At 54.8% G+C, this 16916-nt stretch overlaps 1 protein-coding gene across 2 annotated transcripts in view; it reads right to left on the reverse strand.

Moving 5' to 3' along the window:
* Positions 1-5323: 5323 nt before the first annotated feature.
* The window catches only part of B4GALT5 (beta-1,4-galactosyltransferase 5), a 41016-nt gene continuing 29423 nt past the window's right edge, over positions 5324-16916 (reverse strand). For both annotated transcript variants that reach the window (XM_075438838.1, XM_075438839.1), the window contains exons 3-9: positions 15554-15667; positions 14555-14679; positions 13782-13898; positions 12757-12944; positions 12406-12528; positions 11806-11907; positions 5324-8442 (exon numbers count right to left, since the gene is read on the reverse strand). In XM_075438838.1, coding sequence (XP_075294953.1) covers positions 8295-8442; positions 11806-11907; positions 12406-12528; positions 12757-12944; positions 13782-13898; positions 14555-14679; positions 15554-15667 — 917 coding nt within the window. In that variant the 3' untranslated portion in view covers positions 5324-8294. The remainder of the gene's footprint in view (positions 8443-11805; positions 11908-12405; positions 12529-12756; positions 12945-13781; positions 13899-14554; positions 14680-15553; positions 15668-16916) is intronic.

Raw genomic sequence — 16916 nt, forward strand, 5'->3', positions numbered from 1 at the left:
GAAAATCCCCCACAGCGCCTTCCTTTCCTTTCCCTTCCCCTTCCCCAGGCTGCCCCAGCCCCATCCCACCCCTCGCACCCCCGAAGGCCTTTGTCCAGGGGCTCTCTCCTTCCCACCACGCAGCTCCCGCCCGGAGCCACCGGGACCGTCCGGCTCCCGGGGCTTTGGGGAGCAGACCCTGCCAGGGCAGGCGGGGGGGGCTGCCGGCCGGCTTTCCTCCCGTGCGTCGGTGGGGAAACACGCGTGGGTCCCCCCGCAGCTGCCGCCGGCCCCGCGGCTGGGTCTGAGGAGGAGGGGGACGGGGGTTTGGGGTGTCCCCAGCCCCGGGGTCGGGGCCGGGCTGGCTCCCTGCGGCCGCCCGCCGCCAGATGGGGCCTTGGGACCGCGCTCCGTCGCCGGGCCCCGCACCGCCACCGCCCGAGACCGCACCGCCCGGGATCGGCACCGCACCGCCCGGGCCCCGCACCGCCAGGACCCTCACTGCACCGCCCGGGCCCGCACCGCACCGCCGGGCCCGCACCGCCACCGCATCTCCCCGTCCCTGAACGCGGCGCGGGCCCCCCCTGTGCTCCCAGCTCGGAGGCGGAGGGTCCGGGGCTCTCCCCGCTCAGCCGCGGGCTCCTGAGCCCCCGGAGCGGGCTGCGGGGCTCAGCTGCGTGCAGAGGGTCTCTGGAGCCCTCCCCTGAGCATCTCTGGGCCTCCCTGGGGGCCCGGCCCCCCGCCTGCACCCACCCCTGCCCGCCCCAGCGCCCCCAGCCCCATCAGCATCCTGCCCCAGCGCAGCCAGTCGGGGGGGGGGCTCAGCCCCACCACCCATCTCCCCTCGGGGCAGGATAGGACCCGGGAGGCACAGCTCCCCATCAAGGTGGAAGCACTAATTGCTCCTCTCAGCTCCCCTGCTCAGCGCCTGTTGTTGGCTGCACTGAAGCACCTGTGTTGTTTGCAGGCTGTTGAAATCAGGGCTGCAGCTGGGTGAGGGGGTTTGGGGGCTGCTGTCCCCCTCCCCACGCGCTAGTTTGGGGCTGAGCTGTGTCTCTGCAGCTTTTCATTTTTGCTCCCTCTCAGGGTCCGGCTGGCAGAGGTTTGGCTGGGGACGAGGGCAGCAGACCCAGCCACCCCGTGGGTGCTCCGTGGCTGGGGTGCAGCACCCCTCTGCAGAGCACGTGCTCATTTTTTCTGGGATTAAATGCCGCTGGCAGTGGAGTAGAGCAGCTCGGCAGGGGCTCACTCAGGCAGAAAAGCTGATCTGGGTTCAGGTAACCCCCTCGTTCCCCCAAGGCGAAGAGCTCCGAGCTCCACCTGTGCCTAGCGCTGGACAGAATTACCGGCTGCTGAGCTGCTGCAAGCCCCAGCCCTGGCTCATTTGACCCCCCCTCTACACGGGCTCTAAACCCCAACAGAATTAATCTCTGTAAAGGCAGCGTATTCCGTCCCCGCTCTGCCCTGGGGCTGGCTGCCGGCGGCTGTGGTGTCTCCAGGCCTGCTGTCACCTGTGAAAATTTTCCAGCTACAGAAGCAGCTCTGAATTATGAATGAATTTGCTTTGTCAAATGAAGGTCTCTGCTCAGGCTCAGGGATTAGGTCTCAGCCACGGGCTGGAGACACTGTTACTGATAACAAAGCCCCTGGCAAGCAGGTACCCAGTGATGGATGCTGGGCCATCACCTTGTTAATGTGATTAGCTGCTTTAATGCAATCAGAGGGGCAGGAGGGCCGGGAGGAGAGCGGGGAGGCAGGAGCCTGGGTGCCGGGGAGTGATTCCTGGTCAGCACAGGGATGGCTGCATCACCCCCCCCATCCCGGGTCCCCACGCTGTCCCGTGGGCAAATGCAAACCGCTGCAGGGCCAAGATGTGGCTGCACGGACTGTGCTGAGGCCATGGGTTTTACTCTGACCCTCCCGGGGCGGCACTGCCCTTCCCCAACGACTCCCAGGGCAGAGCAGGGGAGGGAGGATCTGCCTGGCCCCGCGGCTCGCGTTGGCCCCGCAGCGAGGCACTGGTCGCAAGGTGGCTGCCAGTTTGGTGGCCCAGGAAGCATTCCTGCCCGCTGGGAACCCACCGCACCGGTCAGCTGGCCGTCCCAGGGGTGTGGGTGGTTGTGCAAGCGAGTCCCACACATGTCACTGCATTCATGGCCTTCGGAAACTGCCCTCCTGCCTGTTGTCCCTGCAACTTGAGACGGGACGCTTAAGGAGCTGATTTCTCAACTGGATGTCCAGGCATCCCACAGTTATCCCCGACTGACCAGCTCAGCCTGTTTGGCCCAGCCACTGCGACATAACAACCCACCCACTCGTCCTGCATCCCCGCCAGCGCTGGAGGGGGTGGCATCTGCCGTGTCAACGGGGTAGAGGGCCAGCCGCGTCCCTGCTGCTCACAGGGGAGTGTTTGCCCTTGCTTCACCCAGGTGATACCAGGCGAGTTATCATTTTTTTCCCCTTTTTGCTGTTTTCTATTCCAAAAGCAACCCAGCAGGCACGCAGCACCATCAGCGGTGCTGGCGAGCCTGGAAGCCATGACGTGGACCAGTACCCACAGCCCCGCTCATCGCTCCCCAAACCGCACAGCCTGCAAGCCCGGGTGGATGCCCCGGAGCCCTGGCCTGACTCCCTGAGGCAGCCGAGCTGTGCAGCACCCGGGGCCGGGGGCTCTCCTCTTCTCCAGGGGAGCACGGGAGGGGGCTGGCACAGCCCAAGGGGTGCCCAAAAGTCCTGGAGGGACGTCACAGAGGCTCCTTGTCCCAGCAGGTGCTGCTGGAGCACAGCAGGGTGCTGGGAGGGTGGGCATGGGCAGGCTGGGCAGAGTGGGCACCCCGGCGGTGGGAGATGGGATGCTGAGGGCAGGCAGCAGCACAGCCTGCTGAGCTATCGGTACTGATTGTGGGAGAGGAGCCGGGGCTGCCGGCAGCCCTTGGCTGTGTATCTGGGAGAAGGTTTCAGAGGAAAGGGGTTTTTGTGAAGTCCTCCCAGCAGGATTTACCAAGGGCAGCTGCCTGAGATCCGCAGTTAAGTCTCCGTGACCCTGCCATTTCTGTTCACCTCGCCTCAACTACGAAGAGCTCTTCTTCTATCTTCTTCAATAACACTCCACATTGTCACACTGTTCACCCAAGGGAAGAATAAATACCTGGGGACACCCTGCCCTTCCCGTGGGGTGCCCACCCTGAGCAGCAGACCCTGGGGCTCAAGGGGCCATGGGACCTTGCCCTCTGCAGGGGGACCGAGGCCAACTCCAGAGCCGCAGCACGTTGGCACAAAGCTCTGGTGCGGCTGGTGACTCATGGCACTGCCTCCTAACCCACCCACTCCCAGGAGGAAATTAGTAACTGTGAAGGGGAAGAACACGAGAAACATTTAACCTAAAATCAGCTTCCTAGAGCTAGAGGAGCCTCTGAAGCCATACGGAGGTTTCACCAGCAGTATCACCTCATGCAGCAGCCTGGCTAATAACAGGGGACACGCTGATGCCACATGCAGGATCCCACCGGCCGCTGGGCAGACAGCTCGGCCCCGTCCTGCCGCGGTGGACACTGTCGGCGCTCACCAGCCCCTCTCACAAACAACGTGGAGTAACTCATCCCTATCTGCCTGACAAGAGGGGCCACGTCATTCTCCCAGCCCTGTCTTTGGTTACAGGAGTGCAGCCATCCTGGTCTGGTGCCTATAAAGAGCTGTCTCTGGCAGGAAAATGTTACATTGCACAAATCCTTGGGGGAAAGAAAATCATTATGGTTTTTGTGGTATTTATCAGATGTTCAGAAAAAGCCTGATTTCTGGAGCAGGTGGTCCAAAGGGGAAGGAGTAGAAGCCAAGCATCATCAGCCTCGCACCTCCACCTCACGGTCGCTGCAGTGCCTCTGCCTCTCCCCAGACCTTGTCGGTGCCCATGCTCACACCTCCCAGCCCGCTGGGCCTGGGGACTGCCGTGAAAACACATGTGAACAGGAGAGAACCCCCTGCCCCAAGCTCCTGCCCAGCCTTTCCACCAGCTCCCATGAAGGGCATCCCCGGGGGCAGCACCCCAGGGCTGCTCCGGCTGGGCAGAGATGCCCCACAGCCGCCTGTGCCCAGTGACGCGTGCGGCTCCGGCTGCCAGCCCAGGCCATCCCCGGCAGGTTTACTGTGTCACACGGAGGTGAAAGGAGGAAACAAGCAGGAAAAACCGCCCTGCTTTGGTGGTTGGGTTTTTTTCCACACTTTGCAGCGAAGCTCGAGGGTTTTGCAGCGCAGCGGGCTGAGCAGGGAGCCTCTCCCCCGCAGGCGTGGGCTGCTCTAGAGGAAAGCCTGCTCTGCGGCCGCTGGTTTGCAGCGGTGGCCATGCTGGAGCTCACTGCCATGCCGGTCCCTCGCAGGGCTCCTCTCTTTGGCACCCTCCTGGCACAGCCCACGCAAAAGGGGGTTTGCTCCCAGCTCTTTTGCAGCTGACCCTGGTGAGGGGTCCCCCCGCCCCACACCTGGGATGCGGGCTGGAGGCTTCACTCGCCTTCTCATTTCTCCCTGCATAGGGGCAACCCCAGATGTCTACATGTGCATCCACCCCCTCCAGCCCAGCTGCTGCAGGGCTGACACAGGCAATGAACCCCCCCAGTCAGGGTACCTGTGGAGGCACAGAGCCACGGGGATCCACCCAAACTGGGGTCAGGGTCTCCCACCAGAGCACGGCCAGGAGAGAGACGGGTCCCCATCCTCACTCCTGCAAACGCAGGGGGAGGCGAGGCCATCGTGCCAGGGCGGGTGGCAGTGGCCGAATGGAGCCCTGCCACCCCGCAGGCCCCAGCCCATGCCGTGGGTGGGAGGAAGCTTCCCAGAAGACAGTGAGCTAAATAAAGGCAATGCCTGGAACAACCCAGGGCTGCCAGCTATTTATTCTAGCATGCCTGTACCCTGCAGAGCAGGAGAAAGATATTTTAAAGCTGCTGCAAGGAACCTTGTATGTCTGCCTGGGTTTGTTGATCAAAAAATCTAATTATCAACCCTCCCCGCCAGCATCTTCGAGTCCTGCAACACCTTCAGCCAAATATCCTTCTGAACTCACCTCTCCCAGAGCAGCGGGCCCCTCCATCAGTACTACACTGAAGCAGACGCTTGGAAAACAGCCTTTTACTTGTACAGAGCAGTAACAGCTTGGGGAACATCCCCATCCTGCGCTCAATTTACTTCTGGCCAACCCTAATGAGAAATTTCTAACTAGCTTTGAGCATCAAGGGCTCATCCTTCTCCACTCAAACTCTGATACGCACTTACCCCTCTGGGCTTATAGATCTCCCCTCCTATAAGAAAAGCACATCCCAACCCTCCAATAAAAAAAGCAAGTAGTGCAATATTTGTTCTTGAATATGTATTTTTTACTGAAAAAATCATTCATAAATTAACAAATACAAAAATGTACAAACACATGGGTAAATAAATGTAATGACACAAAGGATTGCTTTGCTGAGAAGTGTGTGTGTTTTAAAACACTAGTCTTCAGTGCAAAAATGTCCCCCTGGCACCTCTTAAAAACATAACAGTAAGCTCAAAAGCCATGGTGATGGAAAGCTACTAGAGTTTACAGCCACTCCTGATGGCGAGCGACCCTAAGCGCGTGGCTGTTGCTCAGACGGTATCTCCCTTAGAGAAGCAGAGCTTTACAGATAACAACTGTCAATAAATAGTTTTGCAAATAAACCCCTCATGGCTCATTTAAAACAAAAACAAACAAAAAAAAGAAATCAGCATCAAACAGGACCTGCCCTCCAGCGGGGCTGACCAATGGTGTTGACATGGAAGGGGCGAACGAGTGGCCTTGTCGAATTTCAGCTGCCAGAATATGTACAAGTTCTCCTTAATACGAGAATTTTTACACCATAACAGCACATGCGCTTGACAGTATGTTTTTAACAGTTACACTTACTATACAGTATTTGACATAGCTGATAAGATTAACAGTGCACATTTTCAGATATCCCACATTTTAAAAAGGGAAAGAAAAAATTCAACGTGATTAGAACAAAGGAACTATGAAGAGGGATGCTGCTGGGGGGAATGGACCCTTCTGTGCCAACCGTAGAGTGCATTTCTGAGCAGAGGTAACGGCTTTTTGTTCAACACAAGGTGCGATGGGTGTCAGGTACACATCAAAGGCTGAGGATCCCGATTAAGGTAGTTTAACACCTACTCACACACACATGCATGATTCCCGGGATAGTGAACTCGGACTAGCTGAAATACATTCCTGTTTGAAGCACCATTAAACAAAGACAGATTTCTAGCAGTCTCAGGATGAAAGAGAAGAGGGGCAGGGCAACACGGGTTCAGCATCTGAAAAGGGTCCACGTGAATTAGAGATCGAGATTCAGAAGCAAAAGTCTTTATTGCTATATGCGCCAGAAAAGCAAATCCTCACCCTCTGCCTATAAATAACCAGGTTGAATCCCCTCAAGAAGCAAGTTTAAAGCACATGTAAGTTCAAAGACTTTAAACCTAAGTTACAAACTTACCAGCGCTTTTCAAGGGCAGGCTCGCTGTCCTCTCATGCTGGCTGATAAGATCTACACAACAAGAACTCGTGTTCTCTAAACTAACATTTTCTGGATACAGGTTAGGAATGCCCTGGGCAGTCACTCCCACAACAGATGTGCATGGGGATCATACGTCCACGGAACCAAGAAAATAATGTAAACCATGAGAAGTTGAGGAAACCAAAGGCAAACAACACAATAAAAAGAAAATTAAAGTACTTTGGAGGTTAAGTACCCACCGTTGTTCTGTATAAATACAAATTAAAAGGCAACCCCCAATGTATTTACTTCTAAGTCAGAGAGGTCCAGTAAAAGTGGCTGTGTCGGTGCTGTGTAAGGACTGGACCGAGCGTCAGTGGGAGCAGAGCCCGGAGCCCGGCCCGCCCACCGCGGCCACGAGGAAGGAAGGGATGGCAGACGGGACAAGGGGGGGAACACTCCAGTTTGGATGGTCGGATGGGGCATCGGACCAAGCTCTCTGGTTCCCAGTCGTCATTTTTTCATGAGCTTGATTCATGTGTCCTTCATTTCTCCCACTCACCTGCGACAACCTGCCCCACCAGCTGTGCCTGTGCAAGTGCTGCCAGTGCTGACAGCGATAACCACGCGCCCTGCCGGGCTCTAACACCACTCCAGTGTGCTCCCAGATTTACACAACAAACACAACCTCAGCCAACCTCCCGAGCGGCACCGTCACGCTACAGCAGTGACGTCAGGGCGCTGCCGGCGCGGGGTGGGCTCGGTGCGGTGCGGCCGGCTGCCCCATCCTGAGGACGGCACGTGGGCAGGAGCGGCCGGCCCAGGGCTGCACGTCCCGCAGCAGCGTGGAGGCGAGCGCTTGAGCCATCTGCCAAGCTCACGCTTGCCATCAGTGGGATGGAGAGCAACAGGCAAGGGATTTTCTTCCCTGTGGCTTTTGGATTCACTCGCACATCATGTTACAGAAGTGACAGAAAGGGGAGTTTTTCCATAAATATTCCCCATTTCCTCACTCTCCCTGGAAAAAGCCACCCTCGTGGTCTGGAGTGCGTGATGACACGGCTGTGTTTCTCATCCGCCACACTGGAAAGTTAGAGCCCTGTCGCACAAACATTTCTGCATATGCACAACTTAAATCAGGCAAGCAGTCTCACTGGCTTAAAAGGGAACACCGTGCACAAGTACAGTGATGCACACACAAGTGTTTACAGAATTCAGGACTAAAATGAGTGACCTTATGTAAACCTCTAGCTTGGATTTGAGCCATAGGAGAAAAATAAAAAGGGGCAATTTACACAGCGTATTTACACTTACACTTCTTTAAGAAGCGATTCTGTTGTATATACTCCAAGCAGGTCATTTAAAAAACCTCACAGACGTAGAAGAATGGTATCAGAAGTCCTCTGATCTCCCAGCAGGGCAGTTGCCGACCGAATCGCTCCCGACCTTCACTGCCGAGAAGCCAGAGTCCCTCAGCTGAGCCGCTCCCTGGAGGAGAAAGGGCGTCCGAGGCAAGTCCCAGTGCCAGAGATTGCTGGAGGAGGAATGTGGAGACAAGAGCAGCAGGTTGAACCGATGTTCTGAAACCCAGAAAGCAAGTGGCAGAAAAAAGAAAGAGAGTGCTGAGCTCGCTGCACAAGTATCAGGCTGGATTGGTACAGCTAGGGCAATTTGTGCGTGCGCTTTCAGCCTTATTCTCCAAAATACTGTGATCCTTCATTAGACAAAGTGTTGCTTGTCCTCAATAACCCTTGGAAAAGAAAGTCTAGCATGGTGCTTTCTTGGTGAAGGGCGGAGCAAAGTTATTTTCTCCTCTTAATATTCCGTCACCAGAGCCAGCTCCGGTGTCAGGTTAACAGTGATGTTCTTATACAAGGCGTCATACGTGACGTTTGGAAAGTAGTTCAAGTTATTGAGGCCGTCCAGGGCTTGCCTTTCTTTTGACTTCCTCAGCAAGGCATACCTGTGCAACGAGAATCAGAGGTCAGAGTCAATTCCACATACCCCACAGAGCCCTGCAAAGTCCTCCCAACACTACTAAAACACCCTTAAAACAGCCAGTCCCAGCAGCAGCTACAAACCAACCAATTTCTGAGCCCTTAATAAAGATAACCACCTCGTTTTTCTATATTGGTGAATATTCCAAATTTTAGAGAATTACAGTCCATCACTTGATGAAAAGCAAAATGCTCTCTGTGCCACCAGCAAGCATTCCGTTGTGAAAACCACCTGTAACTCCTGCCCGAAGCCTGCGGGTCCCATTCCCAGGAGGGGACTGAGCTCGGGGGTCCCATCAAGCCCTCACCAGTCAAAACACCCTGGAGAAAAGCAGCTGATGGGTGATGCGGTCCTTGCCATTTTTAAGAAGCTGAACCACAAAACAAGAGCAGAACTAAATGGTTTTAGTCTGAGGGATGGGAGACGAGGAAGTAAAACAAGAAGAATGATGGTTTGGGGAAGGAAACTGCAGCTGGTGCACAAAATCAGCCTCCACCAAATTTAGGGGCAGCATGATGAGATACAAGGGCTAAGGGTGGGAGGGGAAAAAAAAATAAAACAAGCAGAAACATCTCGGCAGGACAGGACGCTGTCTTTCTGCACCGCAGTGCTGGGGACCTGGCGGCACCAGGGCGAGTGGGAGCTGGGGCTGAGACCCGGGGACAGAAACAGCACCAGGGAAGGGATGTGTCGGGAGGAAGAGGAAGATGCTGCGTGAGAGCAAAGAGGGCCAAAGCTGGTTTCAAAGAGGTCACAGCATCAGGACATGGGCACTTAGCGCCTCGACAAACATTTTCCTTCTCCTTGGTGAGGAGCGTTGGGTGCCCTGCTCCCTGCTTGGGTGGGAGAGGCAGCAGGGCTCTCCGACGGCAGCAGTCAGGACTTGCCTGTGGGTACGTGCAGAGCAGAGGGAAGCAGAGCTTCCAGAGGCGGGACACCAAGGATATCCATTGCTAAGCCTCACCCAGGCTGGGCGTCCGGCTCCAGAGGCAGGAGCGCTCAGCAGCACGGGCATCGGCCTCAGCAGGGCAAAGCGCTGCCTTGCCCATCCTCACCACGGATCCCCCTCCCGCAGCACTGCCCCACAGCTCCTGCTGACACTGAACTAGGGCTCCTGGCTGGGGTCAGGAGCCCAGGGCACCGTTAGCAGCAAGAGCTCAATCCCACTGCACTCCCAGCCCTCCACGCTTCGAGGGTTTGACTAAAGCCAAAACCGACTTCTTCTTTTCAAGACTGAAATAAAAGCAGCATCTCTTGCTGACTGCATTCTGCGTGGCAGAGAAATGAAAACTAGGGCTAAAGATGACATAACCTCAAATGGAAACTCCACCAAATACGAGTCTGCTGTAAAAAGAGACTAGCAGCTAGCTCAAATGGTGTCTGCAACGTAAACCCTCCTTGCTGCCCCTTCTGCCAGCAGCGGCCAGGTGCCCCTCTGCAGAGCAGAGCTTGCACTGTCCAGCAGCTCGTCACCTATGAGTTTTAATTCCTGCAGTTGTTTGTGAAAACAGTATTTCTCCAGTTTTCTGCTGCATAGTTTTCAGAAGACTCAAATTCCATCCAGGTCCCCTGGCAAAAGCAGACATTCGACCAACCCTCCTACTCCTCAAGACAAGCCTGGCTCCGGCATAAAGTGGTCGGAGCCCTCCTGGAAAGCTCCAGGGAGAGTTTAGGTTCTTTGTGAAAAAGGACAAAGCGTTCACGCAGTACTTGTGCTCCTCACACACCAGGGTAGCTACTGCTCCTGATGGGTGTCCGAAATCTCACAAGAGAAAAACCCTGAATTCAGGGGCTCTGTACACCCAGCCTGGTCTGGGGCCAAGAGGCAGGAATAGAAGAACAAAGAGGGATGAGCTGACACACCAGAAGCAGAGGATGCTATTCAACAAGGCAAAGTGCAAGGTCCTGCACCTGGGTCAGGGCAACCCCCACTATCAACACAGGCTGGGGGATGAGGGGATTGACAGCAGCCCTGCCAAGAAGGACTTGGGAGTACTGGTGGATGAAAAGCTGGACATGAGCCACCAATGTGCGCTGGCAGCCCAGAAGTCCAACCAAACCCTGGGCTGCATCCCCAGCAGCGTGGGCAGCAGAACGAGGGAGGGGATTATGCCCCTCTGCTCTGGTGAGACGTCCCTGGGAGTCCTGCATCCAGCTCTGGAGCCCTCAGCACAGGACAGACATGGACCTATTGGAGTGGGGCCAGAGGAGGCCACAAAGATGATCTGAGGGCTGGAGCACCTCTCCTATGAGGAAAGGCTGAGAGAGTTGGGGCTGTTCAGTCTGGAGAAGAGAAGGCTGTGGGGAGACCTTAGAGCAGCCTTTCAGTGCATGTAGGTGCCTACAGGAAAGACGGGGAAAATATTTTCAGCAGGGCTTGTTGCGATAGGACAAGGAGCAACAGCTTTAAACTAAGGGAGGGTAGGTATAGACTAGATATAAGGAAGAAATTTTTTATGATAAGGGTGGTGAAACACTGGAACAGATTGCCCAGAGAAGCAGTGGGGGCCCCATCCCTGGCAACATTCAAGGACAGGTTGGACGGCGCTCTGAGCAGCCTGGTCTAGTTGAACATGGCCCTGCTCACTGCAGGGGGGTTGGGCTAGGTGATCTCTAAAGATGCCTTCCAACCCAAAGCATTCTACTATTCTATGATCTCAGCGCTGTGGTGGAACTGTGCTGGAGCTGCTGCCATTTCCCTGTTTGCACACACCATCAGTGCAAGTGCTTCCCTCTGACTCGAAACCCTGAACGCTGCCCCACTCTCCGCCTTCTGCAGGCTGAGCAATGCCTCCTTCAACACTTCCATCAGCCTCTTCTAGAAACACAGAAGCTTCTCTGACATTTGGCATTAGCCAAGTATCTTTATATTATATAAATATTTTTATATAAAATGGTATAAATATATAAATAAATTTTATATAATATATATAAAATTATAAAAAAATATAAATATAAAGTTTATATATAATAAGTAAATCTAGATATAAAATATATTTACATAATCATCCACCCCTTTAGGAACACTCCCCTCAAGATATAGGACATGTCTTCAGTCTGACATGCTGACAAGCCTCTCTTTTGGATGGCATCCAAGCAGGTACAGCCACAAAGTGAGGACCCCTCGTCGTAGGGATGCAGGGTATAAAACATACTGGAGGAATCCAGGCAGTGCTCTGCCTCTGTCATCTGCTGCAGTAAGTTTCCTTCACAAGTTAAGGCTGTTACTGCCCTCAAACAGCTGCAGGGAGCCTCGTACACAGTACAGACACTTTGTGAAGGGCTTTGGGATCCTTAAAAATTTACTATTTTTTTGAAATTCACTTGCCTTCCTAGGAACTGCACTTCTCCTCGATGATGGTGGGGAATTGATTTGTACTTCCCTGTGTCTCCTTCTGGTCGAGTCACCGAGTAGCCTGCGTACTGTACTCTGCGTTGGAAAGGAAAGAAGTAAAATAAATATAAAAAAACCCCAAAAATTAACTGCTGCATTTGCTGTGCCATCAGTGCTTGCCAGGGCTGCAGAGTTAGCGTGCTTGGAGCTCTTAAAGCAGCTTTGCCTTTCCACCCAGCAGATAAGCTGTGCAAACCTCCCCACTCCAGCCTGGGCTCTGAGCAAGTCACACAGTGCTCGGCACCTCAAGGCTTCAGCTCAGCCGAGGTCGGTTTGAGCTCAGCAGTGCGGGATCCTGCCCACAAAGCCAGTAATTTCCTAACCAGTGCTTCTCTGCCTCCAGCCTACTGCCTGCACAGGCTGGAGCGGCCCCCAGCCCCCCCGAGCCACCGCAGGCAGGTGAAGCAGGAGCAGCAAGCCCAGTGCCGGCTGCAGCGGTGACCATGCTTCCCCACACCGCACGCGCAAAGTCTGGCTCGCAGAGCCACCACCAGAAGCAGAGTTCAGGGATGCCGGTTGAGCCGAGCCCGTTACCTGTTCCAGAGGTCATCGTCTTCGCCACCCCAGCCCCAGAAGGCGTTAGGGAAACCATTGATCTTCTGAAACTGCTTGACGGTCAGGCCACTCACCCCACCAAAGAATTCGTTGTAAGGGAGCCTAAGCGGGAGAGAAGGGGTTAGGGCAGAGCCTGCCAGCGCTGCAGCTCTCCCGCTTGCAATGGGGAAAGCCCAAACTGTGAGGATGCTATTCCTTCTGTTCCCCTCTCATGTTTACTCTGCACAAAGCATGGGAAGCAAACTCAGAGTCACCCTCTGCCTTTTAAAAACATAACCTAAAACTGGCTCCTTATCTATTACGGCAGTGCGGAGGAAGACCAGTGCTTACAGATACATGTACTTATCCAGCTTGGCTGCAAAGTGCCTCGGCATCTGTCCACACCCATAATAGTTACGGTCATTTTCTGGTATGTGATCCACATCGTGAAAGATGAGACAGTCCCAGTCCAAGTCCTTCATTGCTTCCCGAAAGCCAACGTTGAAGAGCATGGCACGGTTAAAGGGTTGGTTTCCAGCCTAGGGGAGAGAGAGTTCCTTCTCAAGTGGAGTCCCGTGCAGCTCGAGCTCCACACATGCATTCTCAGTCTTGCCTAGAAAACTGCACAGGGCAACCTGCTCCCAAATCGGTTGTGCAAAAGGAAATGACGTATTGGAACAAACAGACTAGTGAGATCCACCAAGATTTCAATATTCAATTTGCTGTGCAGGAGCAAAAATAAAGATGCTGAAGTCTTCTTACTCAGACGCTTGGAATAAAAAAACCCAAACAACTTTGATAAATATTTTTAAGACAGAGCTAAACATGGAGGTATATTTACTGGGCAGATGAAGCCAGATAGCTTAAGTGACAGGTTCACATACACATCTAATGACAGGCTTATGTTGTACTGTCACGAAAGTCTTCCAGACACTGCCCAGACATGCAATGTGTAACTCTGGTCAGGCCATTCCTCTGCCTAGGGAACGCTCCCCACAACTACTACAAAGACATACAAAAACAACACAGCGTTATTTAAACTGCAAATACCTGGTTCAAAGTTGTCTTATTTTTAAAAATACCTACTCCATTATAGTTTAAAAAAAAAAAATCCCGAATCTCTGCTTTATTTGCTAGATAAAGTCATTTCTGGGCACACATCTCAGATGTGCCACTTTTAGGCAGAATGGGACAACTCAAAACATTGCAACACGAACGCTAAATCTTTAAGTGATGTGATCTGGCAGGTAAATGCCTCGGGACACAGTGCAGAGCTACGCTTGCAGCTTTGGCTGAAGCTCCAGCAGACGTCATCTCTAGTGCAGCACGTCCCTGCCCCAGCGCCTGCCGCCCCGACCGCCCCACAGCTCACTCACTTGTTCTACAACGTAAAAGGCGAACTGTAAACGTTGCCGCTGCAGCATGGGAATAAGGTGTCTGAAGAGGACGGGAAGATGCTCGTATCGATTGCGGAATGGGATCAGGATCGCCACCTGATGAGGAAAGGACATGGCTCTTACTGCACCGCACCAGTGGCTCCTGCCACCGACTGACCCCCGGGCTGGCAGCGGGACTGGCTGGTGTTGTGGGACTAAACATGGTGTCTTGGCTCTCCTGTGTAGGACTGGAGCAGCTTTTCTACCCCCACATTACAGCTTTCCTATTTACTTTTTGGGGTATTGCTGCTTTGGGGAAATCCAGTGTAACTCTGAGTGGGAGGGAGACCGGCAGCCCCCCACCCACCAACTCTGCCCAGCGCTGGGGACAGTGGGAGTGGGGCCAGGCCCTGCTACCACGCTGCCCGAAGCCACCTCCCTCCAGGGATGGCAGTCCCCAGCAGTGCCCCCGTGCCTCTCTGGGCCGCATCCCACCCCAGCCGGGGCGGTGGGGGGAGCAGGAGGCTCGGCAGCGGGGAAGCAGGTGGGCGAGCTCCCTGCCCTGCTCCTTAGCAGTCCCTGCGGAAACTCAGAGCTGACTCACGCACCAGCATTTCCCCCCCAGGCACTGCAGCCCCACACTTCAGAGATGCTTGTAACTATTACCGTGGGGCTTCAGCACGTCAGAGACATTCCCATTAGTGTCTTCCAACCGCCCGCCCAGGACCTTCCACACTCAGCAGGGACACGGGGCTCCCCAGCTCCCCGGTTACCTTCCAGCGAGGCAGGCAGTCACTTGGCTTCCAGTGGCCTCCCAGCTTGATGGAAGGGTCTTTTGAGAAGAACTGGTGGATATCCTCCATCGTGATCTCGCTCATATTTACATCGATGGGGCCCTCTGCGGAGACAGCCGGGGAGAAGCAGAGGAGGGGGTCAGGAACCGCTGTGGTCCTGGGTCGACTCGGTGCCTGCTCAGGGCAGCGCTCTGCTGCATCCCTGCCCTCCACCACCAGCACTGAATGCAGGCAGCCTCTTCTTTTCCCCAAGCACCAATAGGAATGGTTAGGAAACACTGCTGGCATGACTTGTAACACCTCCATCTCCCTGGCAGCCTGGCTCTGTTCAGCCTTTGTGGCCGCTGTTGGATGCAGCTCTCCATCAGAGACCCACACCAGCTGGGGCACCCCTCTACTTCTCCGTACAGGTTTCCAGTAGACACAAAACCCCAGACCTGAGCAGAGAGCAGTTTTCCCCTTTTAGGAAACATTTACCCACCAAAGCCAAATTTTCCACTGCAATATCACTTTGGTGGAAGCATTCCTCCTGGCTGCAGTTCCCTTGGTGGGGGCGGGGGGTCCAGCCTGTCTCCCACACCAGCCCCTGCGCAGCTGCTCCCAGCACACCTCGGGACTGGGACCAGCAGCACTGCCGAGGGGCAAGGGAGCCACCCCGCCGCCAGTCGCCCTGGGAAAGGGCTAGCCGAGCCTTTTCACCTGCTCCCAGCACACAACCCCTCTTTTGTTTGCATTTGCCAAGCGATGGGCTCCTGCTTCGGCAGGGAGACGTGCCCCTGATGCAGCAGGGATTAATTCACGTGAGTGGGTAAACAGCGATTTCCCAGGAGGGGACTGGGCTCCAAACAGTGCTCCCTTTCTTCCCCAGGTGCCCAGCAGGGAAAGGTGCAATGCTGGTGAGCCAGGAAACACCACGGTGTGCCCCCCAAAGCCATGGAGAGCAGGAGAGGGGCACAGGGTCGTCGGGATGCTACTCACTCATAGAAGGGAGCCTCTCAGGACAGGTGTGGTTGGGGAAGTAGGTGAAGTCTTCAGGAAGAAATGTTGTGGCTTGCAGAAAGGTGTCGTTGTGGTTCAGATCAAGAGGATAATCTGGGGAATAGAGAGAACAAAAAAAGAGAAAAGTTTACACTTGAGCTGCAGGTCTTTGTTGTTTCCAGCCACCTCCCCATGCCACCGTGAGCAGAGTCCAAAGCCACCCATGGCTGAGGATGTCCCCAACGGCATGGAGGTGTCCCCATGCGGCGTGAGCTCTGCACTTGCAGCCCAGGTGGGTGCTCATCCCCATCCCGGGGCAGGCAGCTGCAGAAGCCCTGGCTGCCTTAGACTACGCCATATCAAAGAAACCTTCATGTTTTCTGGCCAAAGGAAGCTTTATGCATCACAAACAGCTCAAACCAAAGGAGCACATCATGCTTTGAAAGAAAAACTGCTCAGCACCTTGTCCCTGAAGGACCACGGCACAGCGAGAGGAGACGTGGTCCTCCAGCAGGTCCCTTCCTACCCGGCTCAGAGAAGGAAGACCCCATGCAGGTCTCAATGGCAGCAAGGACTGTCAGCACAGCCGGGAAATCCTGCCTCACATCCTCCTCAAAGGATCAACAAAAGCTATCACGTTACACACAGCCTTTCCTACAGTTTGCATCGTGCAAGAGTAGAGGAGCCTCCATGCCCCAGCAGTCACGGCAGTGCCCAGCATGGCACATTTCTCCAGCCCCCCTCCTTCCCCTGCATCCTTTTACCTCCTGGGCAAAATCCCTCCAGCCTGTTACACCTGTAGATGTTTTAAGAAGGTTTTTATATAACCATGAACTTCTGCTTTCTACAGGAAAGTCACCAGCTTTGCATAAGTCATCTTCAGCCAAGCATTACCTTTCTTTTAGGCAGTAGAAAAAGTTCCCTGCCTGTAGTAAGGCATCAGCTGCTAAAGGAGGATGCTGCCTCTCCACTTTCTCCGACCGCCAGACAGTTAGTGGTGGGTTGGCCTTTTGGTCCCACAGCACCCAGGGCACCAGCATCAACCTTGCAGCCCACAGAGTTCCTGGAAAGCGGCCATTTACGGCTGAACCACCCGGTCCCATCCACAGGCAGCCCCTGGACCAATCAGGACAGGAAGGTCTCATCCTTTCCAATGATATGACCACGCACGGGCATTCCTGCAGCAGCTAGCTGCAGAAGCATGCCATGGGGCTGACATGCACCGTGCTGATCCAAAGCAAGAGCAGCCCTGATTTCTCACGAGCACAGTATAAACCAGCTGGTGTTGAGGCACGCAGGGACAAAAGAATGGCTAGTGTCCCACCCGCCACTCCCCGAGAGCTGCCCAAGCAGCTTCACAAAA

The sequence above is a fragment of the Opisthocomus hoazin genome, chromosome 18 (genome assembly GCF_030867145.1).
Source record: "Opisthocomus hoazin isolate bOpiHoa1 chromosome 18, bOpiHoa1.hap1, whole genome shotgun sequence".
NCBI classification, from domain to species: domain Eukaryota; kingdom Metazoa; phylum Chordata; class Aves; order Opisthocomiformes; family Opisthocomidae; genus Opisthocomus; species Opisthocomus hoazin.